General features: G+C 39.6%; 2 protein-coding genes across 4 annotated transcripts in view; one reads left to right on the top strand and one right to left on the bottom strand.

The window, feature by feature from the left end:
• cog5 (component of oligomeric golgi complex 5) overlaps window positions 1-27,776 on the bottom strand; it is a 91,973-nt gene that overhangs the window by 63,869 nt on the left and 328 nt on the right. Inside the window, exons 2-6 of the mRNA XM_055190625.2 lie at window positions 27,624-27,763; window positions 27,267-27,324; window positions 25,947-26,001; window positions 22,781-22,850; window positions 18,385-18,505 (exon numbers count right to left, since the gene is read on the bottom strand). Coding sequence (XP_055046600.2) covers window positions 18,385-18,505; window positions 22,781-22,850; window positions 25,947-26,001; window positions 27,267-27,324; window positions 27,624-27,763 — 444 coding nt within the window. The remainder of the gene's footprint in view (window positions 1-18,384; window positions 18,506-22,780; window positions 22,851-25,946; window positions 26,002-27,266; window positions 27,325-27,623; window positions 27,764-27,776) is intronic.
• On the top strand, window positions 6,238-12,340 carry gpr22a (G protein-coupled receptor 22a). Of its 3 annotated transcripts, none has more exons than XM_073861258.1 (2): window positions 6,238-6,439; window positions 7,440-12,340. In XM_073861258.1, the coding sequence occupies exon 2, from the start codon at window positions 8,572-8,574 to the stop codon at window positions 9,889-9,891; it is 1,320 nt and encodes a 439-aa protein (XP_073717359.1). In that variant the 5' UTR covers window positions 6,238-6,439; window positions 7,440-8,571; the 3' UTR covers window positions 9,892-12,340. The 3 variants fall into 3 exon arrangements, with proteins under 3 accessions (XP_073717359.1, XP_073717350.1, XP_073717354.1); XM_073861249.1 differs by having other exon boundaries at window positions 6,238-6,553; XM_073861253.1 differs by having other exon boundaries at window positions 6,238-6,604.

The raw sequence follows: 27,776 nt of genomic DNA, 5'->3' as shown, positions 1-27,776 counted from the left end.
AGAAATTGTACCTCTCAGAACCATCTCATTGGAGAAAACTTACAGATGTACCAGCTCAGCATATGACAAGATTTCTGATTCACATTCTTCAGCTTCAAAGCAAACTTAGATTATTTCCAGATCAGACGTCTCTTTTGACCTTCATGCTTCACTGACAGGATATGTGATGGGTAAAAGAAAAGCAAACAATGTGGCTGGTCAGAAGTGACAAGACGGTGAATACAACTGCATTGTAAAAAATGACTTACTATATTGCCCATACACTGAAGTCACATCCATAGATCAAAGATTGTCTCTTTGACTGGATGGAGGAATAACCTTTTACATTGGGTTTTATAAGCTGCAAGAAAACGGTAAAGAATAAAAAAGCGACATTCATTTAATTGCTAAACTACCTTAATGTTACTTTACTAGGCTGCAAATCTTTAAAGCTCACATAACACACACCGTTTCTACATTTCTGATGTTAATCTGGAGTACCTATAGAGTAGTATTACATCCTTTATATCTCCGAAAAGTCTTTAGTTTAATCAGATTTATAACAGAAAGATTAGCTTTACTGATTCTTACGTACGAAAAAATGAAGAAGGAGGAGTTACTACCGCGGGAGGAGCGAGTACGAGTCATGCAACACTATACAACATAGTTTAACTTATGATTCACTACATGTTCGTGTCATTTATATAATATGCACGCACCTATTTCCAACATAACACAGAAGTCTTACTTACCGCATGCAACTCTTGACCCGGTTGGGACTTTTCAATGAAATTCAGCGTTAAACAAACACACATGCAAAACTCCGCTGCTACCCCAGATAATAAACTATATCCATTGTTGTCATAAGGCTGGCTTTCTTCTCCTTACATCCAAAAACACACTTCTTCATTCATGCCATTGTTGAGTTTTGAAATTAAACAAAGCTGTGTTGCGTGATGTGATTTTTGTAAGTTCTAGCGTCTCCCGCTGATTGACGGGTGGGCGGGGTTTTCCGGTGGAAGTGCCCATAAATAGAAGTGATACGTATAGAAACCCCTGAAACGTCAGCTGGACCCAGAATCGAAAAAACTTTCGAAACTCGTACGAACCCTGGCGAAGTGCATTCGGCACAGAAATACTAACACGTCCAACTGCTTTTATGACACTTTGCCTACGTTTAGCATGAGAAAACAATTCTATAACTGTGTTAATAAGTCAGAATGCATGAAATACCATTAAACACACCTTTAAACATATTTTATATTTACATTAATGCATTTGGCAGGTGCATCTACTGTATAACAACAACAATACTTGCATCAATTAAATGAGATTTGCTTCAGTAGCAGCATAAAAAAGGGATTCTGTCCTTGAATCACAGCAGATTGTAAGCAACAAGGCGGCGATGAGCTTTCTGAAGGTCATCCCTTCTCATAACAGACGGCTTTTTCCCATGCCTTTCCTCCCCCTGTCCATTGAAACACGTAACATCACTGGCCTCTGGACCACAACAGGAAGTGGTTAAACCTTAGAAGGCTTTGCTGGAATCGGTCTGAATCCCACCGGGACATTTATGCAAAGCTGGACCAACATACGCAGCGAGCAAAGTTCAACGTCGGGGTGTCCTCGCTAATCTCCTGCTATATGTGGAATCCCAACTCACACTAACAGAGTAACCGCACGTCACGGTTTGACGTGTTAGCCCAACAGAAGCTGACGGGATGTGACATTGTTTATACAACTAAAGCCTCTGGAATCTGCTTGATTCGGGCTACTTTAATTTCCCACAACGAGCATCACCCCAGCTAAGCACTCTGTGTAATGATTTCGATAATGGTGACTGAACTGTTTTAAATTGAACCAACTGTTGAGAAAGCTGTTCAATGCCATAAAGCAAGTATCAAATCTGCCTGCATCATATTTAAAGCTTGTATATGTCACATGCAATTAAGTCAGTTCAGTCATGGTAACACATTTTGAAGTGAGGTGGTAATCGGGTCCGGTCCCACTTAGTTGCACATCTTCAGGCTCTTCATAGATGTGCAGGTATAAAGCGGAGGCATGATGCAACAGCTGTAGGACTTTTGGGACTTTAAAGTGCCAGAGGCAACCTATGACCACTGGCTCTGTCATCTGCACTCGGTCCGTCTCTCCTCCACATGCAAGAGAGTCCTTTGGGACACTGGGAACGTGAACAAGAACAGCTCCTTCTAACTTCCATGCTGTCCAGTGTCTCCAAATGGAGGATAGCCAACAAAACATAACACTACAGGCCAGACAAAATTTCCTGTTTGGATGCAGCCTTTTTTATAGTTTGGTCAATCACACAAAACTAGGTTAGCAGCATGTAACGATAAAATAGGAACAGTATCTCCACATGTATGGCAGTAATTGGAGAACTGCCTAGTAGGGATAGCAAATCGCTTTCTGATAAACCTGCAAGGCCTGTCCTACCTGGCACATGGCTCCAGATGAAATGCAACAGAGAGAGGATAGATTTAAAAAAGAGCCCACGGTCATGGTCCCACATCCCCTGGCTAGACACTGAAGGTGTTGTAAAATATAACATAAAAAATACAATGAACAAGCCAATATATGCACACTTGTGGACGCACATAAAACATGCAACAAATTGCAAGGAAGGGAAATTAGAAGCATTAACATTGATGGAAACCTACAATCATGGTAATGAAATTTTAATTGAAATAATAAATACAAATTATTCGTTGTTGTATTATAATATTGCTGTTGTCTTTAAAAAGCAATAAGCTACTTGAGCTATACAGAAGTTTAAGTCTGGTGAAGCGATGTCAATTACTATACAAAAAAACCCTTAACCATGCATGGTAAAATCCATGTAAAGCAGAACGTCTGCTTAAGTACCCAACTTATAAAAGACAAGAATGTAAGGCAACAAATTCACCGGGAGAAATGAAAACCATGGACTGACGATAGGATCCAGAAAAGTGACAAACTGCAAGGCCAGATCCCCGAGGCATCACACCTCAGACCCCGCGGGCACGCTCACTTCTCAGAGGTTACTCTGAAGACCACAGGTGCAGATTTTCCACAACGACTCCCTCGATCCCTCACGGCTCTTCCTGTGAGCCGGCACCTGGCTTCTTACCTTCCGGTCTTGAAAGCTGTGGTTGCCAAGCACGCATTAATTCACAAAGGGACACTGAAGTTCTGCTTCCACTCAGTGAGCGACAATCACAGCGACATTATCAACCTAGCAGTCCACAAACACGCTCAATATGACAAATGATACAGCGGGAGTGATAATAACATAATGAGAGCGGGCATTAAAGACAGAGATGTCGGTCACACTATAACACTAAACACTTGGTCTCAAATAAACATGTTGTTCTGTCGAGTTGGTCAATTGTACATATAAACAGGTGAGAAATATTCTTATATTCTATCTCAGTGGTTCCCAAACTTTTTCAGTGTGCGGCCCCCTTTGTGTACAGTGAATTTTTTTGCAGCCCCCCGAAAGAAAATTTATGACAAAAACTGTAATAAAATGTAATATTTTATTAAACAAAACATATAAAATTATACCTAGTAGTGCTGTTGGTTAGTTGGCTTATTTTTTAGGTTGAATTGCACAGAATTTATGATAAATTAATGTAATTTTATAAAATGTCTTAAAACTTGGGCCCCCCTGGCACCATCTCGCGGCACCCCCAGTTTGAGAACCACTGTTCTATCTTATATTATAGTATTATATGCTACATTTAATGTTAAGGCATTTCAATTCCACAGCAAACAGAGCAACATTATTGTCCCAATAGTTATGGAGGGCACTATATAACATATACAGTACTTTATAAATATTTTAGACTACCTGTCTATGTGCCTCAAAGACCAACCAGCATTGTGAAGTGGACTTTTTTCATTTCAGAGTTGAATTTTCTTTTTTTTAACTCTCTGAAAATGTATCATTTTGAACAGGAGGAATGAATGTCACATTAAATCCACGTTTTTATACCCAAATTTGAGCCGGCACATTCAACTTATCTTAGAAGTCAGCAATGAATCAAGCAGTAGCATTCGACCATTAACGCCACATTTTTGGAAAAAATGCTCATTTCATTTATGCTCATCTACAGACTTTGCTGCCGTAACATGGCTGCATCAGGCGTATTGATATTATGCACTGCCCGAAAAATGTCCCCTTGGTTACTTTCAATAGCAGGGGACTATTTTTGGGCACTACGTAATAGAGCTGATCGATTCTGTATTAAATGAGAATCATACATTTTTTTGGCTTAAAATAAAGATCACGATTCTCAAGAACTTTGTTAATTTTTAATACATACAACCCCTGAACATTAGTTTTTACAGGTATAAAGAATTATGCTTCTGAAAGTTTCAGATAAGTATAGATAATCTTTAACGTCAGTTAATGTTAATTGTAGAGTGATTATGTATTCATTTTATTTAAAGAAAAAAATGTAAAATATACATTTTAAGTAGCCTAATAATAAAAAAAAACGAATATGTTTTGGTGCAAATTGCTGCCACATGGATTGACATTACTTTATGGTAATGAGCTATGACGCGGTTCGGAAGGCAACCAATCGGAAGGCGGAAACCTCCGCTTCAGAGGATTCCAGAGAATGCATTCGAGCGTCAGATCGTTTTTTGACGCTCTCTATAGCGGCGCAAACGTCCATCGGGTGAATAAATCTACATGCCCGCTTAATCGTCACACCCACTAGAACACTTAGGAATACGTAATGTAAGTGGTCAAGTGCAAAGACAGCAAGTGTGGTAATTTGAACGCAGCCAATGTTTCCCCCTGTTCTAAAAACCCTTTCGGAAGGGATAAGAGCCGGAATAAGATCCTCTTTTTGGTACTAATACAACATCAAGGTTCTTGTCACACGTACCTGCGCATAGCTCTGCCTCACTCATTCTCTGCACATCTGGCTTGCGCAGTAATAAATGTGACGTCAAGACGTCATCGCGGCCGCTGTGATTGCGTGTTGTGGAGAGAACTGATGAGACTGCGCTTTCCTCCTTGAAAATATAATTACCTGAATCGCTAAAAAGCTGGATTAAGATCGTTTGAGGGGTCGAATCGAGATCACAATCTTTTAACGATTAATCATGCAGCTCTACTACATAATATCATTGCGCCTCCTGCAGCCATGTTACGGCAGCAAAGTCCTTGATTATTACACCAGAACGAGAGTATAGTTCCTAGACATATCTGCCTGGAAAATCACACCTTTTTATTTTCCGTCGGTCTTAGTACACAATGTAACTACAGAGGAGACAAGTTTTAAATAGAAAAAATATCGAAACTCTTTGGTTATTGTTGAGCGCGATGCTAGTGGTCTGATCAGATTCGGTGGATTGTGCTAAGCTATGCTAAAAGTGGTACTGCCAGACCCAGAGATCAGCTGAATGGATTCCAAAATGGTCAAAAAAAATCAAATGTTTAAAGGGAAGCTGGAAAATGAGCATATTTTCAAAAAAAGTGGAGTGTCCATTTAAAACACATTTTTTTCAAATGTGGACTGCATGTAAATAACTGTAATTGGGCATCTAAATAAAAAAATAAACAATATTGTGCTTCACTATTTTACTATTTTTTCCTTTCTTGTAAAACAGTAAATTCGTGGATATCAACAATATTAATATTTTAGCATTAAAAATACTACATTACATAAATGATTTTGATAATCACCAATACTGTATACTGTTTAAGACATCTGTGGCAAAACCTTACATTGAGTGGTGGTCTAATAAATTTGTTAAGCACCGCAGATGAATGGTGACATTTTAATATGCAACTAGTTAATGTCAAGCTTTTTCACATTATCTATGTGTTCAACAAGGATGGATTTTTGAATTTGAAGAAAAATGTGATGCTCCATAATTAGCCATGTCTTTCTCTCCTGCATCAGTGTGCTAAACACCCACACATGTACAGCAGAAAAGACCAAACCTACAGTAAATCATGCATCATGCAAGATATGCCATGTTTGCATTATGAAGATACGGATGAAGTCTTCCAATATTCCATTAATTCCTCGCCTCCAAACTGTTGCTTTTAATAAAGATAAAAGGTACCAAAAGATTGAAAATATTCTAATATCAAATGTACCTGTGGAGGATGGCTCTGTCTGAGCAAAAGCACAAGAAAGGGTTACCAATCAGTAACCAGGGGAGTGTTATAAACCACAGCGGAGAGAGGGAGGAAGGGGGAGGGTGAGCGATAGTGTTAGAGGGAAGGTGGGAGGGAGAGAGAGAGAGAGGAGGAGGAGAGAGATGAGTAGGTAGGGCATTTTGAAAGCACTGAGCGTATGGATGGTGAGAGAAGATAGTGGAAAAGAACAGGAAAGAAGAGATGAGCAGTGTTTAAAGAAGATGCACGGCACTACACCCTACAACATCTGACTTCACTGCCCACTTGACAAGCAAAGGAGAGAGGACGGCACGGCCGGTAGGCTCATCCATCCACACAGCATGTCATCTGTGACCTGTCCTGGCATGGCTCTACTCAAACTGGGAAATATATGGGCTTCCAGGTCACTTACTCATACGGCTGCACTGCGAGGTAAAAAACTTCAGGTTTCTGCTTTGTGGCACAGACACAACTGCAGCATCTGTTAAGTAGAACGCTTGCTCTTTCATGCATGCTGTCATTTGTACGAAACTGACAAACTTAGGAAATGCATGCAGTGTTTCACACCAACCGTGATTATTTAAACATTTAAAGCAAGCAGGTTGTATTTGCACTGCAGACAGAAAGATGCAATTATTGAACAATAACATTCTTTAAATGCACTATTGTATTTTGTGTGGGTTTCTCCAATGGCAAGCAATCAATGGATAACTTGATTAATATATGTTGAAAGAGCAAAACTAGGTAATCGAAATCCATCCATTATCCTCTTAAAGGGAAAATGATGCGAGCGCCCTCGCCCCTATTACTGCTTCTGGCTAGTGCTGAATTCTGTTACTTTTCTCAGAAAACAGGCAGAAAGAGTGCAGATCTATTTCTGCTATACAGCCCGTGTAGTTCACAAGTGCGGTGTGGGAGTAAAGAAAAACCTGCTCTGCAAACCAACACTCACGATCGCTGTAGGAATCCATTAAAGCAAAGGAACATTAGTTTAATGAGTTGTTATCAGACTTTCGGCTTTTCGACAAACAAATTACGCCAGCCACACGTTCTCTGAGCAACCAGAAACCATTAGCGACCATTAAAATAAAAAGCAAGTATCCTCAAAGAACCATTTAGTCAAAAAAGAATTTCTTTCATACCTCTTTATAATCTGAAGAACCTCATGTAAAACCATTTATCCAAACATGGTTCTTCTATGACACCGTGAAGCACCTCATATGAATGCAAAGGACATAGGACTGCTTAAAATATTTATGTAGCTTATATATAGGAATATTATTTCAACTCTGAATTTCTTCTACTCTTCCTTCACCAGGCAGGTTGAGAAACTACTGAGAATGGAGCTCCTGTTCTGGTTCCCACACAAGCATTGCGAATAAAAGAAGGTAAAAATATACCACGCAGTGCACAGTCGGCCAACATCTACCGGCCTGGCGACCGCCTTCCCTCTGGAAACCTGTGACCTTGTTGAGATTACTGTGCACTTCGGTCTACCTGCCTGATCTCCTGGAGCTGTACTGTGGTCGCAGCAGGTGGGAGTGCGAATTACTCGGGTGGAATACAACAATATTAAGAAAGGTTCGATGGCAGCTGCTGACGACAAGAGAATGTCGCACTTGACCTGTCATGCTAAGGGAAATACATTTCTGCTTGTTTGTCACGTCTTGGAATACATGGTGAAAAGTGCGGACACTTGCGAGGATGGGACGTGCCGCTGTCCCTGACTGATTTTTTGCGAGATCCAACACAAAGGACAAAAGGCTAAATACAAGCTTGAATACAACACAGCTTTCATGTCAGGACCACGTGGATGTTACAATGCACAAACCCTTCCCACGCTCTGAAAAGGAAGAGTAGAGAGCGTTTCCATCTCCCACAACCTCCCACAGAAATCTGAGGATGCGAGGCTATGAGTTATGAGCTGTTTGGACGGTGTTTAATCAACCCTACGGAGAGGTGAAACTGGGGTATACTTGCTTACGGGACTGTACCATGCCGGGGTTGAGGAGAGTGGAGGTCTTAGCCAATGCAATTGTTCACTCTTAGGTCATTTCAATTTTGATAAGTAAATAAACTAATGAGAAAAACCAACTACGGAGTAAATACATAATAGAATGAGCACCAAGGGGCAAAGGACACTGGTGAGATAAAAAGGTGTTGGAATATGGTTGGTGCGTGTAAAATCCTGCCAACACAACAGCGATTCGGTCGCAGTTGCTAAAGGAGCTCCAAACGAAGACGGTGAATACAAGGGAGGGGAGAGTTTCATTTGTCGATATGAAGATTTTATATCCATGTACATGTATCATCTTTTTAGGTTCCTTTTTAACCACTTATTTATATCATCTTTCCAGTAACAGGCCATAAAGATACATCTTATGAAAACATTTAGCTTTTAAACCATTGGTTTAAGCTTGTTGTAACAATACATTTACCCATCAATAGTCATGATGACGTTTGTTTTGTGTAGGAGAATGCATACCCCTCCTGTGCTGGGATTCCAGGCCATCATGAGCAACGTCACTGTCCTCGATAACGTAGAACCCTTTGACTCCGACATGGACCTGGAATCACCTTACCCTGTCAGTTTCCAGGTGTCTTTGACAGGTTTCCTCATGTTGGAGATCGTGTTGGGTCTCAGCAGTAACCTGACCGTGTTGGCACTCTATTGCATGAAGTCCAACCTGGTGAGCTCCGTCAGCAACATCGTAACCATGAACCTGCACGTGTTGGACGTGCTGGTGTGTGTGGGCTGCATACCGCTGACGATCGTTGTGGTGCTGTTGCCGCAGGAAGGCAACAATGCACTTATCTGCTGCTTCCACGAGGCCTGTGTGTCCTTTGCTAGCGTGGCCACCGCTGCCAACGTCCTGGCCATCACTCTAGATCGCTATGACATCTCAGTACGGCCCGCAAATCGAGTACTCACGATGGGGCGAGCGGTTGCCATGCTTGGGTCTATTTGGGCTTTATCGTTCCTAAGCTTTCTGGTGCCCTTCATAGAGGAGGGTTTCTTTAGCCAGACAGGTACCGACAGGAACCAGACAGAGGGCGAAGAACCTTTAAATCAATACTACACTGAACTGGGCCTCTACTATCACCTGCTGGCACAGATTCCAATCTTCTTCTTCACTGCCGTGGTCATGCTGGTGACCTACTATAAGATTCTGCAGGCGCTCAACATTCGCATCGGTACTCGTTTCCATGCGGCTCCTAAAAAAAAGCCTAGAAAGAAAAAGACCATCTCCATGACTTCCACTCAGCCAGAGTCCACCGACGCCTCACAGAGCAGCGCAGGCCGCAATCCACCACTGGCCATGCGTACCTCCGTGTCGGTGATCATCGCCCTCCGACGGGCGGTTAAACGGCACAGGGAACGCCGCGAACGACAAAAGAGGGTCTTCCGCATGTCTCTTCTCATCATCTCCACCTTCCTGCTTTGCTGGACACCCATCACTGTGCTTAACACGGTCATCCTGAGCGCAGGGCCAAGTAACTTCACCGCACGCCTCAGGCTTGGCTTTCTGGTCATGGCTTACGGAACCACAATTTTTCACCCGCTGCTTTACGCCTTCACCCGACAGAAATTTCAGAAGGTTCTCAAGAGCAAAATGAAGAAGCGTGTCGTGTCAGTAGTAGAGGCCGACCCTATGCCCAATAATGTGGTCATCCACAACTCATGGATTGACCCAAAAAGGAACAAAAAGGTGACGTTTGAGGAGACAGAAGTCAGGCAAAAATGCCTCTCGTCAGAGGATGTGGAATGAACTGCTTTGGCCGACGTACGGCGAATGTCCTCATCAGGTACAAAATCATTAAAAAGGGAAACCACTAATCCAAAGCAGTAATGAATTTAAGTGTATTAATTGTACAGTATGTCAAGATAAATAATTTATTACCATTTATTGTGACGTTGAATCGGTGTTGTAGATGGTAAGTTGTACATACTGCATGTGTTTTGTTGAAGTAGACTTGTAAATACATCTCGGAGTAAAGTATAAACCTCAAATGTACAGAACTAGAAACCGATATTCCTGGTTTTGTTCGTTTCTATTAAATACCCTTGAAATGACTGAAGAGCTCTTTTATGGTCAAAATGACCCCGGCACAATTGCTTAATGATATTGCTTGGCCAATTTCCAGCTGTGAGCACCATTTCTTACTTACACAGGTTATGTCTTTGTTCATCGTGGAGTTTGTCACCTCACCTTTTACTGACAAAAACATAAGGTCGATGCAATGTTTAAAATTCAAGTGTGACCTCTTAGTTTGATATCTACTATCTGCCCTTTATCCTGTATCTGAAGGTACAGAATAGCTACATTACTACTCAGGTCAACAAATCACAAGGCAGAGTTGATGAAATCAGATCTGGTTCCCATCAACATCACACTCACGGGCACTTGCCAAAATAATCATATCTTTTAAACGGGATGAGGGGCATGGTACATGTGGTCCAATAACGCAGCTGGGGTCTGAAGTGGTTGGGGACTGCAAATGAGAAGGTGCTGACTCGAAATACTTGACCTTATGAGACTCAATGAGCTAGTAGTGTTGATTATATAGGAAGATAACTGTACCATGTGGCAAGCTACAAAAAAATAAATCAGCCCTTGCACTGCAACAATGGTAGGTCACACACCGATCAAAGACTAAAAGAATAGAAAGTTCTGAGAAAAGCTTTGATTTCCGAGTTGGTTGGTAAAATTTGCTCAGATTCAGGATGGTAAAATGGTTGGTAAAATTCAGCAACAGATGACAGCTTTTCAATTCAGTTACATGATATATCTCGCATTTAAAGGGTTTTAATCACTTACTTTTGATCTTGGTATGTTGCCAAAACCGATTTAAAGCATCCAAGGTCAGTAAATGTTGATCAAATTTATTCAAAACACAGCGTGATGGGAAGTCTTTAAACTTAGTTGAAAACTCATCTGATTCAATGAGCAAGCGAATTATGAAATATTTTCTAGTGTTTATCTACAGATAACGGGCAAGAAAGCCATCTTTGTCGATCTATAATGAGAACACATTATGCCGAACAAGAGCAAGTCAGAGTTTTAAAGTGATAAGCATCTTTTATCAAATCCCAGGTTTTTCACAATGACAAGCTACTCTGGTAAAAACCACACAGAGACAAATTTGCCCAAAACACCATGCACACCCAAGATGTAATGTAAAATGTATGTATACAATGTTAGCTACACGTCTCCTTAGATCTTGCCTGACTGCCAAAACTCTCTGCACAGTTGTCTTTAGAAAACCAAAACATTTTATTTTCAACAAGGTATTGGTTCAGCCACTAGCCAGGCCGGTAAACAAATACAAAACGGAAGTACACTTCGGTTCAGGCACGTAACCGCGACAACGCGAGTGAGTCTGATGAAACCGCCTATAGAGCACCTCGCAAACAACTCATGTGGCAAACCATAAAGTGCTGCAAGGCGACGGTATCCTCGTACGTAACGGATCACACAGCTGTTCATGAGATGACCGGGTGATACAAAGTTGCGTATGAACGGCGGCTTTATTGTTTTTGCTGTAAACAAGCTGTGCAGATTCTCTTGCAAAAAACCTGATTGCAAGAAGTACACAATTGTAAAGTTTCTGCTTACAGGTGTATGAAAGCATACAAAGTTTGTGTGGGCACAAATGCAGCACAGTGAATATTATTTAAAACACTAATATTAAATAAAAAGTGAATAAGATTCATGAACTATATGTATAGCACAATAGTTATTAATTTGTAGGACTTTATACAGTCTTAATCCTCTTACAGAAGATTTTCAAACCTTGAGCAGACCTCAGGAGACTAATGTACCCTCATATACACCGCCTGTAATTAACACCGTATTAGACCACCTACAGGATTTTATCACCTCTGTGTTTAATCGCTGGTTAATTTGAGACTTCTTACCTCTCCACTGTCTGAATTCAATGACCTCATCCATCTCTCTTATCGCTCAGGTTTCTTTCTTCTCTTGACATCCACATGTCACTCATATGGTCCCAGAGGAACGTGCCACAGAAAGCTAACTTCTATGATTGACAGTTCTTCTCCATTTGACAGACAGGTGCGGGTCAAGTGATGCAGCAAACAGGGTATAAACCACTGCATGTTCGGTTTAATTTAAAGTCGACTAATCTGAAATAGGGTGTCATAATATACCGGTATTGACAATAACAGCGGTTATCAGAGATGATCGAAATTCATTGGCCAAATCAAACAATGTACTGCCCCCACATTAAATTAATTACAATGTTGTCACAATGCAATAACAAAGTTGTCACTCCCGAGTTGCACCAAACGTTCATCAAAATGGCTGGTTTTTATAGCGGGTACTGCGAAAATGCCAGTAAAACTGACTATTATCATCTTAAATTTAATTTAGTTGGACTTGATAGGAGAGGTGTACAATACTTACATTACATTAGTTACATTTTCTAAGCATCTGTGCTTTATTGGGATGTTTGTATTGGAAAAAATATTACTTCACTACATTCTAAAGCATATTAAAATTTATTTAATACGTAATTACATTTAAATTGTGTACTTTTACTTGAGTAAAAGTATGTTAATGTACTTAAATATTAAATGTAAAACAAAAACTTGTATTTACGAAATGTAATAGAGTAAAAATTATGATAATATGCTTTGGAATGTATGTTTTTCAAAGAAAAACACAAATAAAATACAAATACTTGAAAAAATACGTTTAATTAGAAAGTAAAACCTCTGCTTGATAGTGACCCTAACAACTTGTCAACCCACCTGTGGTCTGTGGAATGAAGGATCAATTTACTTCTCCTTTCTGTGTTTTTTTGGCAGTCTGTAAAACGATAGCTCCGAATTTTTGTTAATCTGCAAATACAGATTAATCGCACAACAGCTTTTTCTCATTTCAACGCATTTTCACCGTGTTTTCGTCGATGTCACGCTGTACTCAAATGCTGTCGCGCTGTCTTTTGCCACTCAGTGGGTGTAACCGCAGTCCTCTCTTCGACGGTGACGTCATGTGCATACCCTCTATTGAAGTTACAGTTACGTTTTGCAGGTCAAAAAAAAAAATCCACTCAGAAACGTCCATTAACAATCTCCAAACAATTGATTATTCCTCATATTCAGTATCTTCGTCTGATACAGGCTTGAACATAAGGTCTGTTTACACACACATAGAGCTACTAAAGGAGCTGCTCTGTGAAACAGCCAATCAGAGCAAACCCCAACATTAATATTCATGACCCTTTCAATTAAGGTAATAATAAACCATTTCATTCTAAAAGCAAATCCTAGGGTTGTAATGGACATGTAAAACTGCCTCTGAATAATTTTTGCACTTAACAAAGCCACATACCTTCTATAAAGGTATCAGAGAACATTAATTCAATTAGGGATGCGACGATAAATGGGGATATACAACAATAATACCTGGCTGATTACTATTCTGCCTTTGAATCCCATATTGTTTCAAAACAGGACACTACAAAGTCCAACCCTATCATTTCCTTTTCTCCACCTTCTCTTCCTTATCCTGGTGCACTTAAATCCTCAGCTCTTGACATTTATCTGACATTGAATTCCTCGCCCTCAATTACGGCATCCTCCGCTCGTTCATGTTACTCCAATCATCACATTACGGCTGACAGCAGTTACATGGATGCCCTCTGTCTAACAAAACACCTTCACCTCTCTCCAATGCCCGAGTCAATCCTCTCATAAGCCATTTCCAGGTCTCCCCTAACTGTCCATCAATCCACCTGTCCATCCATTGGTACCTCACATTTTTTGCTGACATGAGCAGTGGAGTCACAGAGGAAGTATCGTATTAGGAACATTGCAATTTAAAATTCCTCTGGACAGATGTTGTGTGTATAAAGAGAAGTAAATCAAGAAAATAACAAACATTTGTTAAAGAGCACCTATTTTATTGCTAAAACAACGTTGTTTTGTGTATTTGGGATATTACAATTCGCATGGTTTATGGTTAAAAAAAACATTTTCCACATACTGACATTTTTGTAGCTTCATATTTCCCTGTCGTCCTGAAACACACAGATTTTGTACAAATCTGTCCCTGATGGGCCATCTAATCTGCAGGTTGTGATTGGCCTGACTACTTCTGACGTCAGCAGGAAATGTGATGCTCATTCCCTTGTTTGAAAGATTCGCTCACAATGCAATGCTAACAGGAGTTTACTTAAAAAAGCGGGATGAATTATGATAATGCCTCTCTTTACTAGATCAAAAATCCCAGGAAGTAAACTGTTACCTACAATCCGTGTGTTTGTTGTAGTCCAAGAAAAGAGATTTATGTTGGAGATGATAACTTGCGTCATCGTTTACTTTGGGGTACTTTTTGCATATCGTTAACATGTACTAATACACACTTACACGCCTAAGGAAATGTAAAATCGTGAAACGGACCATTGGTGTTCTTTAACATTATTAAATGCATTTGGTAAAATGAATTAACAATGAGCAATAGAGCATTCATTAATCTTTAATTTTTCATGTTAGTTTATTGTGTGAATGTTAACAATTATTAACGAATTATAATGGGAAAGCATTTGTAAAGCCACAACATGCACAACCTTGAGGCGGATGGGCTACAACAGAAGACCCCACTGGGTACCACTCATCTCCACTATAAATAGGAAAAAGAGGCTACAATTTGCACAAGCTCACCAAAATTGGACAGTTGAAGACTGAAAAAAAGTTTCAGATGGTAGAGTCAGAATTTGGCGTAAACAGAATGAGAACATGGATCCATCATGCCTTGTTACCACTGTGCAGGCTGGTGATAGTGATGTAATGGTGTGGGGGATGTTTTCTTGGCACACTTTGGGCCCCTTAGTGCCAATTGGGCATCGTTTAAATGCCACAGCCTACCTGAGCATTGTTTCTGACCATGTCCATCCCTTTATGACTACCATGTACTCATCCTCTGATGGCTACTTCCAGCAGGATAATGCACACAAAGCTCGAATAATTTCAAATTGGTTTCTTGAACATGACAATGAGTTCACTGTACTAAAATGGTCCCCACAGTCACCATATCTCAACCCAATAGAGCATCTTTGGGATGTGGTGGAACGGGAGCTTCGTGCTCTGGATGTGCATCCCACAAATCTCCATCAACTGCAAGATGCTATCCTATCAATATGGGCCAACATTTTTAAAGAATGCTTTCAGCACCTTGTTGAATCAATGCCACATAAAATTAAGGCAGTTCTGAAGGCAAAAGGGGGTCAAACACAGTATTAGTATGGTGTTCCTAATAATCCTTTAGGTGAGTGTATGTTAACAAATAAAACCTTTAAATAAAGTGTTACCAAAATTGTATATCACAGTAGCACTTATCTTTTACTGTGTCCCAGTCTTTTCCCCAGTTTGTTACCCTGTTTACTCCCTCCATCATCAAATAACTCATTTCCCATGATTCTCACCTGTCTCTATTATGTCATAACCCACACCTGTACACAATCTACCTCATATTCCACTCCATATACAGTAAGATCAATCTGTTTTCACCATTGTTGTCTGGTCTATGTCATTATGCTGTGTTTAATTGTTACTCCTGTTTCCGAATTTACTCTTTGGATATTAAAGCCTGTTTAAATCTTTGTGTGTTTTTTCTCCAATATCGAGCTGGATGTCAACGACTACTGATTCACATTTTATTAAAACAGTAAATTGTAATATTTCACCCAAAACCAGCTTTACCCAAGTATGCAAACACAGCATTGTTATAACTTTGGTGGTAAAATGACTCTATACTGAAACAATGGTGATACAGCTAACGCCCCATACAGCAATGCTGCATTGTAAACAGGAAAGTGCCAATTAAATCTTCAAGCGTCCATTATCATTTACTGATTGCCTTGTTTACAATCCAATAACCTGATGCTATCAGCGGTTCTAGAGACAGTCGGGTTCCTTCAAATCATTGTCCAACTGCACTTCATCCAAACTGATGTCAGTTTCCTGTAACAGTGTATACTAAATCGAGACAGAGAGAGAGAGAGCAGCGGACCGTTTAATTGCTTCTCCGGTTTCAGGGCTACATCCTGATTTGTCTTATGCATGTAGTGTAAAATATTCAGTCAAAATCTACAGACAGACAAAAATCGTGTATGCTTTCCAATGACAGCAGTGTTCGAAAAAGGCAGTAGGTGTTCACAAATCTGTTAGACAGCTTCCATGCTGTATGGCAGAAAGCCATAGAGAGGTGCGAACGCAGGTAATAATATCACATCAAACTCCAACAGTTCATGTTATGCATCAACACGTGGCGTTAAGGCATACAAGTCGAGACACCCCTGAAAAAGGATTGTCTTGCTTGTTGATGCTAATGCAGAGATGTCTGCAATCCATTAGCAAATCTCTCGCACTTTGACATGATAAATAATTCAATAGGTAAGGGAAACATTTTCTTGAATCAAAGCATATCACGCTGCAAAACCTGGCTGCCTTGCTGTCTACTGCCTACATAGGCTGCTGGCTTTTAAGACACAGGGTTCCCACACCGTAGTTACCTTCAAGGACCTTTCAAGGACTTTCCAGGTCCAATACCCTCAAATTCAAGGACTAAATGTGGGGACACATTTCAAGTAAGAGCAACATCGTGTTACCTTTTAAGATACATTGTTACAGTTCGCTTTGAGGGAACTTGCGCTGCGTCACTGTGGTGACACTTTGGGGACGCCTCCAGGGGTAAGTGTGTCTGAATGTGTATATCAATTTTTAACCAATGGTGAGGCTTAACAGCAAAGACAGGGTGACGCATGAGCCAGAAAGTATATCGCTATCTGAAATATTGCCAAAGATTGTGTTACAGGGACGCAGGAAGTATGGCAAGGGAGACGCAGCGTCTCGTTCCCTTTTCAGGAAACAACAGTTACATACATAACCAGAAAGACGTTTTCATGTATCAAACACAACTATGCAAAAAAGCATTTTTGTATGAATCAACATTCGCATACAGAAGATATAAACATTTAAAGCGAACAGTTTAGCACGTGTGCTTAAAAAGTCTAGAATTTTTATGATATTATCCTACACTACACACGGAATAATATGGATTTTTTCCCCCAGAAAACTTTGTGCATAAAATAAGCACTTTTAATGGCCTGTATCTATGTATGTATATTTTCAAAAACTTCCCAGGGCCTTGAATTTTTCCCCCCCAGATTCACAAACTTTCAAGGATTTCAAGGATCCGTGGGAACACCGAAGACAGCGTCCAAGCCGAAATGGAATCCATTTGGAAGTGATAAATGAATATAAAGATGCATGTGGTGAATGCAGAAATCATCTCGCCTTCCCAAATTCACAAAATTACCGTCTGTCTGCATCAATTCAGCTTCACTTTTATGCAAATATGAAAACTAGGAAAGGCACCTCGCTGATATTCGCTGGAATCTGTCCTACAGGGCACCGTAAATCATCGGCAAACATGAAGTGGAAAAGAGTGCCTTGAATTTGCATTGTGTTGTTTATCTGTCCACATGACATCTGAACAAATTTAAATCACTGAGGTCAACAGAGTATGGGTCAATATGAATCTAATCTTACAGCCATTAATGCCAGAACTGAAAAAGTTTTGCATTTCAGTTAATGTCCACAACCTCATGAAATCCAGACAGTATTATAGTATTGTTCTAAGATTACATGCCAATGTTTTGTACAACTCCATTAAAGTCAATATCAGACATTTTGCCCCGTGACAAATCTTAGAGTTAAAAATGATATTCAATAATAAAAGGGAGACTGGAAGTCATTCTGGAGGTGAAGCAACACTTATTGAAGATGCCGATTTGATCCGAGATTAAAATGGTTGCTTCTGGTACTGAGGCAACTTATTAATTGTTATTCAGGTCAGATACGACCTAAAATATCTTCAAAGCAGGGCAGATTATTTCAGTTTCCCACCGTCCTCACACCTGGTTAAGGAACTCAGCAAAACATTTAGGCCACATGAATGAATGAGGCTGACCTGGAAATGGTGCAAAGATTGTACTAACAGCGCACGTATGCACACTTCACATAGAAGATAAACATTTATAGTGCCTGAAAAAAAAATGCAGCATTGCCACAGTGTGGTACGTGAACAAAATGTAACACCAGCTCGAGTTTTGATTGGCTGTGAGGGAAAGCAAGTGAAGTGCAAGCACTCGTGAGGAGTCCTTCACTGGGATTGAATGATTTAAAGTACGGTAGAGTCGGCTGAAGTGGAGGCTGCTCGTGATCGGTCACTCACCCAACTCATTGAGACTCTGGGCAGCTTTGGTGATCTCTCTACTGCCCCCCTGCAGTTGCCCCTGTAATCGTTTGCTCAGGTACAGGATTCGAATAATCCTTCTCAGCAGGTCACATGCCACCTAACAGAGAGAATAAGATGCTTGTCAAAAATAAAAAATTGCTTCCTAACATACTATGACATTAACATCCCAAATTCCCAGTACTGCTGTATAGCCAAGTATTTTTACTGTAGTACAAGAAGCATAAAAAAGGCAGTACAGATACAAATTCAACCATAGTATTAAGGTTGCCAGGTCTGCATAAAATATTTTATCTAATGGCCAATCTAAACTGACCAATGACCCTAGCTCAAACACCAAAACCCAAAATATGCACACAATTTCTTGAAAACCACTGTATAATAGTATATAATACACAGTAATATCAGAATATCATGCCTTAATGGGATAGTTCACCCAGAAAGGAAAATTCTGTCATCATGAGTTTCTTTATTCTGTTTAACACAAAATAAGATATTTTGATATATAATGGTAAGTACACAGTTGATGGTAGCCATGAACTTCCATATTAGTAAAAACAAATGCTATGGAAGTTTACGGGTACAGTCAAATTGTGCTTAAAGGGAGAATGTGTAGTTCCTTTATTAGTCAAAATCAATGATCTTATTCATAAATATGTCCTCATTGATGTCAAATGACCCCTGCCAATGATCTGAATTTTATTTGTAAGCTTAGCATTTCTTCTCTTTATTTACTAGAGATGTGCATTTATGTCATTTTTTTATTACGATTAATCCATAGGTCTGAAGAACGAGTACTCGATTAACTGGGGGCGGGGCAATCAAAGGGGCGGGGCAAAAACGTCATGGTGATAATTTAAATATTTTTTCTAAAAAAACTCAAATAAAACTTAATTTTGAAGAAACTATGACAAACTATGACAGAAGAATGAACACATGCTAGATTATTAATGAATTAAATATTTTTAACAGAAACCTCTACCAGGAAAAGCTGCGTGATGATGTGAAACTAAAAGGGCTAATAAGCACAAACGGAAGCGCTTTCTATATGACGCACTCTACATAATATTAAGCCTTTATACAACATAAATGTACAACGTGCATCTATCTGCAAGACTTCAACCAAGTTTTCAACTAGGTTATGTAAAAAAAGGGAGTTTAACTCCCTTTGTGGATGTGCATCATAAACAGCGTGCTTTAAACATGTTTGGTCAAAGCAAAAGCTTCATAACATTGACCAGCTTTAAGTCTTTTGCTATCATTTTAGCGATTAGCTGTGTCATGTCGTCCCCTTACCTGTTTTCAGTCAAGATGTAATGTTAATGCTCGTAGGCTCTCTGGTATCTCTTGACATTTGATGTTTGAGATGATAACCCATTGAACTTTTGACGGCGCTGTACATTTTGCACCTGACTGGCTGTATTTCCGAAAATTACGGCATCCTTTTAAACCATAGTGTCTCAGTGATGTGTGGCCGGGTTCACGGGATCTTCATTCCGCAGATCGGCGCGTTGCTGCGGCGCGGGTGCGCGTAATTATCTGTTTGTTTTTGAATCATGCATGGTAACGTTAGCTCGACACAACATCAAACACGCATCTCCAGACCCAGTCTTTACTACCACATGCGCTTGTAATGCTAACCAGACCTCCAAATGCCGCCATATCCACAATAAATAAATAAATAAATAAACCCACATGATCATCGTTTTCAATCATCGATGCCACGTTCGAGTACTCGAGCAATCAAGTACTCGTGCCCATCCCTATTATTTACACTGAACGGGTAAGAAGGGTTCCATGTCGTTCCACCATTTTGAAAAACTATAATAGCAGAAAGGGACAAAAAGCACTAGCCTACCGCGACGCGTTCCACAACGCGTTTTCGTTCAGAACACGTGAACCAGCTGAAACGGACAAGGAGATCAGGGAGTACATAATGACTATTGTAGTTGCAACACGCACTTGGAAAAGCGAGGCGCTAGAGAGCACTATTCGTTAGAATGCAAAATACAATTTCACCACTAGATGGGGAAAATCCTATTTACTGTCCCTTTAAAGGAAAATGTCACAGTTTTTCAATATTTTACGGTCTTCTTACCTCAATGTTACTTAGCGCCGAGGTCAAAGTATTGCAAACTAAGTGCTCTCCCGCCATACAATATAGTTCTCATTTTTTATTTGCTTAAAAATCGCCACATTTCATTTTGTGTCACCATAACCACTCATGTAACGGTCTTTAAATAGGGAAAACATGGAGGTGTTTGGTGGCTTGTGGATTCATCCCTGTTTGGATCCTGGGGAGTGAATGGGGCTGGGCTGGATGCTGGCACATTCACGACGCGCTGTGCGGGGATTAAGTGTACGCATTGGAAAAAGATAGGCATGTATTAATTAGTTGATGTTGAGGTAAGAACATAGTAAAATATTGACAAACTGTGGTGTTTTCATTTAACTATCAAGACATTTCGCATATGCACACATAAAAACTAGAGCCCGACCAATAAAGCATTTTGAAGGCCGATACCGATACAAATGTTTGTTGGTTTTAAAATCCGATATTACGATACATCGGCCGATATTTTTTACTTTTTGTTTTCCAGAAATGCGCAACAAAACATTAACAGATTTCCCTAACATTAGTTATTTGTAGTTATTTATGAGTTTTAACTAAAATAATATGATAATGCATTTTTAAAAGAAACTTGTTTCTTTTGTCACAACAGAACAGAGGAACATCAAAATATATTAAAGTTCTGATAAATAACAACATGGTTGAAGGCTGCATCGTCCATTTTTTTAATATTCATTTATCGGCCGTTATGAATGCAGATACCGATAGTTTGGAAAATGCCCAATATCAGCCGATAATATCGGTCGGCCTCTAATAAAAACGAATTAAAGTGCATTTAGTTCACAAACCAACAGAAATGAAAAACCTACTAAAGCCAGTATATTTGTCCTAAACCGCTCAGCTAACACACACACACGTATAGTAGGCCTATATTGTGACAATGAAAGCCTGTGGCCAGACAACAGCCGCATGAAGGACTCGAGAGAGGTCAGTCTTTTTTGGGTTTCAGTGAATAGGTGCATCTGTGACTGTGACGGCTCTTTCCTGAGGTGACACAATGTCAGATAGCGTGACAGAAACATTTCCAAATGAACTCAGAAAAGGAATCGGATGTGATCTTGTCGTCAGTGCTGCTATTATTCTCCAGGGAATAAAAAGATATTAAAATGTGTTGCTAAGGGCAAGGACGTATATGAGAAAGACCCGGAGAACATAAGATGATTTAAGGGCTTCTGAAAGAACATCAAATATAGTCAAACACAAATATAAACAATATAATCAGTAAGGGAGCCTAAGGGCTGTATTCTCAGCAACTTCAAGATTTTCAACCCGACGTCCAATTACTCACGTTTCTCTTGTGTTAAAAAACATGTGACAAATAGCCTCCGCCTACCCCTGCAAATGTATTCTCGACCACTGCATGCAAACCACTGACAGAGCATTCTATGTGATGGTGCGCTTGATAAACAAATGTGAATAGGCAAATGTGTTTCTATTAAAAAATGAAGCCATCCAAGACAACAATGGTGTTAATTGAAAGGTGTTACTTCAAAGGTGATTTCAAACCCACTGACCTTTCCGTGGCTGTGTTTCGTTCATATGTAATAACAGTTCCCCAAAGCCGGAAATAATAGGGAGCAGATAACCTGTTAATCTACAGGACGTGTCGTGCCAGCCACTACAATTCACCTGACTGACGGAGTAAGACAGACAGACTCATCCTCTCCGGGCCAGATTGACTTTTATTGATTTTTTCTGCAGGATTAAAGTTTTACTCACGATGACATCACGTGAACCCGAGTCAGGATGTGAACATTGTAAAAGCCGCATTTTACTTGCTTCAGTGGCCCTAATGCAGCACTCACATAATAACAGAGAAGCACAATGCAGGTATTGTTACCCCACAGGTGCAGTTTACAGAGATACAGGCAGACTGGGAGCTAACGTAAAACACGCAACAGATTGCTTTCTGTATACTAAGTAATTTCACTCTCACAGCGTTCTGGAAACTAATTTATTTCGGTTTGATTTAACAAACTAAACTGCCAGAATGATTTTGTGTGTGCATTTTTATCTTTCTCATCTTGGGTGCATTAGTAAATCTACAAAGACGTGTAATGGCAGAGCTCTATTTATGTCATATGCCGAGGCAATTAACATGGAAATCAAGTGCCTGGGTTTGTAAAACAGAACAACCAAAAAGTAAAGAAAAAGCCAATCTCTTTTTATCTGCAGGAATATCCAGGGATACGGCAGATATAAACAGGGCTGAAAGCATTTACATAACAGCATTCAAGAAGATACCTGTAAGCGGGCGAGCTGAGCTGTCCGTGCCACAATCTTATTGTAAGGGTCAACGATTTTGGTCCTTATCCTGAAAAAGGAAGACAGTTGCGGAAAGATGTATTAGAGATGTTATAAATTTGTCAAGCTTAATCGTTATTTGCAGACCTGTTCAAAGCAGCTTACAGTACATTGCACACATTGCCTAAATGAGTGATTCTCACGAAATCCAGACTTAGAAGGTGTCCAGCATCAGATTTTTTTAAAAAGCCCTTGAAGTTAGAGGTATGGCGTTCAGCATGGAAAGAGAGTGTTCAACACTACAGACAGGCTATTAAAACCGCCAGATCTACCCATCTCAGTATGCTTATTAAAGAAAATCATAACAACCCTCGTTTCCTATTTAGCACAGTTGCGAAGCTGACTAGAAACAAAGAACAAACAGAAACAAATAGTAAACTCCAACACAATAGTGATGACTTCATGAACTTCTTTACTAACAAAATTATGTTTATTAGGGAAAACATAGAAACTATGCAAGCGGCCACCACTATACCCAATAGTACATTTACCTCTAGATTACCATACGAACATCTTGAGTCATTTAAACCTACTACAATAGAAGATCTCTCTAAATTAGTAATGTCATCCAAATCATCGTCCTGTATACTAGACCCCATTCCCACTAAATTACTAAAAGAGGTATTTCATGTAGTGTCAGACACGGTACTAAATATCTTTAACTCATCTCTAGAATTAGGACACGTTCCAACAGCTTTCAAACTAGCAGTTATTAGACCGCTCATTAAAAAACCAAACCTTGACCAGGGAGATCTTAATAACTTTAGACCAATCTCAAACCTACCTTTTCTCTCTAAAATATTAGAAAAAGTAGTGGCAAGCCAGCTACGCACATTCATAGCGAATAATAATACATATGAAAAGTTCCAATCAGGATTCAGGCCCCACCATAGCACAGAGACAGCGCTGCTTAGAGTTACAAATGACCTCCTATTAACATCCGATCGTGGTGAAATCTCAATCCTTATATTACTAGACCTTAGTGCAGCCTTTGACACAATAGATCACAGAATCTTACTCAGTAGACTAGAAAACTATGTTGGCATCAGTGGTCAGGCGTTAGCCTGGTTTAGATCGTATCTTACCAATCGCTATGACTTTGTTTATGTAAATGAGGAAGAGTCATATCACTCCCCGGTTAAATACGGCGTACCTCAGGGATCAGTTCTAGGTCCTATCCTATTCTCGTTATATATGTTACCTCTAGGAGACATTATCAGGAAACATAACATAAGTTTTCACTGCTATGCGGATGATACCCAGCTTTACATCTCGTCACATCCTAGCGAAACTCACCAGTTTGCTAAGCTAACAGACTGCATTAGTGATATTAGGGACTGGATGGCACATAACTTTCTTATGCTAAACTCCAATAAGACTGAGATACTTATTATTGAACCAAATCGCTACAAACATAGTATGTCAGATTACAAGTTGTCCATAGATGGCTGCACGGTGGTGCCATCTTCCACGGTTAAGAATTTAGGCGTAATGTTCGACAGCAATCTATCTTTCGATAGTCATATCTCCAACGTCTGCCGCACAGCATTCTTCCATCTTAGAAATATCTCAAAAATACGCCATATGCTGTCTGCATCAGATGCAGAAAAGCTTATCCATGCTTTTATGACCTCTAGAATAGACTATTGTAACTCGTTACTCGGGGGATGCCATGCAAATCAGGTAAACAAGCTACAGCTGGTTCAAAACGCCGCCGCAAGAGTGCTAACTCGATCTAAAAAGTATGACCACATCAGTCCAATTCTGGCATCTTTACATTGGCTACCAGTTAAATGTCGCATACAATTTAAAATATTACTAACTACCTACAAAGCCTTAAATGGCCTAGCGCCCTCGTATATTAAAGAACTACTATCAGAATACAATCCACCACATAAACTGCACTCACAAAATTCGGGTCTCTTAATTATTCCTAGAATATCAAAAGTGTCTAAAGGTGGTAGATCCTTTTCCTACTTAGCCCCTAAGCTTTGGAATGATTTACCAAATAATGTTCGAGTATCAGACACAGTCGATCAATTTAAATCTAACCTTAAGACATTCTTCTTTAACAAAGCATTCACATAAAATATGTCCAGTAAATGTACTTTTCCCGCAGTAGTTATTTTGTCTAGAACAAAGCACTCACATACCTCATATGGGTAATACACTATTGCCGCAATAGTTAGCCTGTCTGGAACCGAGCTGACTTAAACAACCATAATGTATGACACTTGCATTACATGCGAACGGCCCCTACGCTAATAGAACTCTGTTTTTGCCTCCCTGTCTCGTCCTCGGCACCGAGAACAATGACACAAACAGACCCAGTTCCTGTTGCTGTGAAGGTCATCGTACCACTGATCTACTGGCTGTCCTTCAACGTAATGAGAACTAAAAAGATGTTTAGGTACTATGACAAAAAAAATTCAACTTTTATCTGGAGTGAAAAAATAAGAACTGCTTATCTGGTAAACATCTTGAGTATCACAGTCAATCCTATCCAACAATTATTTTTTTGAAAATGTTAGTTGATTGAGGGCTTAAACAATGATTGAAAATTGTTGCGGGGGATGAGAAAAATTTATATTCCTTATTATTGTCTCTACATTTACCAATGATCACCAAATACCACATGTTTCTTTACTGTAAATGTTTATAGTATAACATGCACTGAAGCGTTTTATTTTTTATATTTTTTAAATTATAAATATATTTTCATGTCAAAGAACACAAATCCAGTCATGGACACGTTGCGGTAATGAAAATGTTTCCCTTAAATGTGGAAAAACAACAAAATTGGTTTGTATGATGTCATTTGAAATCATGTGCAATATAGTACATGAAGAGATGTTTGTAACTGTATGCTTCTTATTTTGATACTCTTACTTTGCATTTACTTGTTTCATGTTACCTCATAATTTCGTGAGAATCACCCAAATATACTATGCGGATTACATTGTAAATCAGTTTTAGATCAATGAAATGATGGTCGCAGGGAAGTAATCTAGTTGCAAGATCTGACAACATCTGTCTCATCACCGACTTTTAACCATTCAGTCCGCTACCTCATAAAAACCTGAATTATATTAATTGACCTATTTACCTGTCTACAGCACTCTGCAAAGCTGCAATTCTAGTCTGCATCATTTGTAAGACACCTGTGTGTAAACAGAAAACATATCTTCAACACATGTATCACAAGAGAAAGACTTGCACCTTGGTATAATAATAGATGTGGCAAGGCATCCCCCTTCTGGGGAGCTGTAAAATTGCATACAAATTTAAAATCATCAGTGTTTAAAGCTACTGCGGTTTACAAGCCTCAAGTATCTATAATATGATATACAGAAATAGGTTAAGTATGAACCAAGACAACCTGTGTGAAGAACAGATGCAATTGAAGAGTTCAAATGCAAAACCGTCTAAGAGTGTCTCACATGTTTTATTATAAATTAGCATTTTATCATGGTCTTAGGTTTAGTAATTTCACTTGTATATCAAAGAAAAGGTTATTAGTCAGTAATCGAAATACCATTTTTTTAAATGCCACTTCAGTAATTTCAAATCAAACAAATTTGACTGTCTTTTTCTGCAAAACCCTCTAAGTGCATGCAAGCTTTTTGGTAAAACATTCACTTCTAAGATGGCCAAGACTTAGTGAACAGTTGCAAAATCACTAAAGATGCATCCATAGATATTTACACTAGATGTCGCCTTGGGGTTCTAAGCATGCGTCAAAACCGCCGCCATCTTGGAACAGGGGTCTTGTCATAAGAAGTAGCTTGGTAAAGCTGCTATCCCCACCTGTACTTCGAATTCATGGACGATGCCGAACTTTTGTGCTGCATATGGATGTTAGGGCTACTAGCACTATGCATTATAGTTAGAAAAAGTAGATTTTCATAATAGCAAAACTTTAAATTTTTTCTGGACTCAATGCTAAATACACGTCTGACTGTTAAAACGAACCAAAAGAAAAACTTCAAAATCGCATTCATGACAATTTATGGTGAATTATTTCCGTTACAACATGCCTACAATGACGCTGATGCGGGGCTCCCCTGTTTCAAGATGGCGGCTCTATTTGACTCATTCTGTCCAATGAACTGCCGTACTCAAGGCGACATATCTATGAGATGCATCAAAGAACAGTGCAAATGATGAAAGTCAAAACTCAAAGGGTTAAAATGAATAAACTGAACCACACATTAGAAGGTGCTGTGATGCATGTGGCTGCCACATTCGAGTTGTATTCAGGGCCAAGTACTCACTCACAAAGGACCCGAGTTTGAATGTGATCCACTATAAAGTTGGATATAAAGTTGTCATTTTATATACAACTTTCATGCACTGTGAGGACTTTGCTGAAAAATCTATATGCTTTTTAACAGATTCTGTCAAATGTAGCGAGTGAAAAAATTACCTTCAAGAGACTCAATCCCTGTTGCCTGAGCCAGAAGATCTTCATGTCTGGCCACTACCTGCATTTACAGACAGCACATTTGATTAGTAAGTTTTGCTAACTTGAGACTCCACACGTGTCAATTCTGTTACTGTCAAACTCTGTTACCAAGGTAGAGTAAGAGTGTTGACAGTCATATATATATATGTGTGTGTGTGTGTGTGTGTGTGTGTGTGTGTGTGTGTGTGTGTGTGTGTTTGTGTGTGTGTGAGTTTTCAAACTGTATCACACACTTGAAAGGATGTTGTACATCATCCTAGCATCCTAACACACACCTATATTGAAACACGGATGTTTGCTTTGACAGCTGGGACTCACCTGACAGTGCAGCTCTTTGTCCAGCTGACTGATGCCCTCTGCCAGCTTTGCCAACTGCTCTGCGATGATTGCATGATGAATGGCCTGAGCTGTGTATGTTTTCACATCGAAATCCTCTTTCAGGAAATCACCATAGCACTCTGAAAGATCATC

The sequence above is a fragment of the Misgurnus anguillicaudatus genome, chromosome 1 (assembly GCF_027580225.2).
Source record: "Misgurnus anguillicaudatus chromosome 1, ASM2758022v2, whole genome shotgun sequence".
In the NCBI taxonomy this organism is placed as follows: domain Eukaryota; kingdom Metazoa; phylum Chordata; class Actinopteri; order Cypriniformes; family Cobitidae; genus Misgurnus; species Misgurnus anguillicaudatus.
Note: the sequence above shows the minus strand (reverse complement) of the source record. Positions and strands in the feature narration are given on the sequence as shown.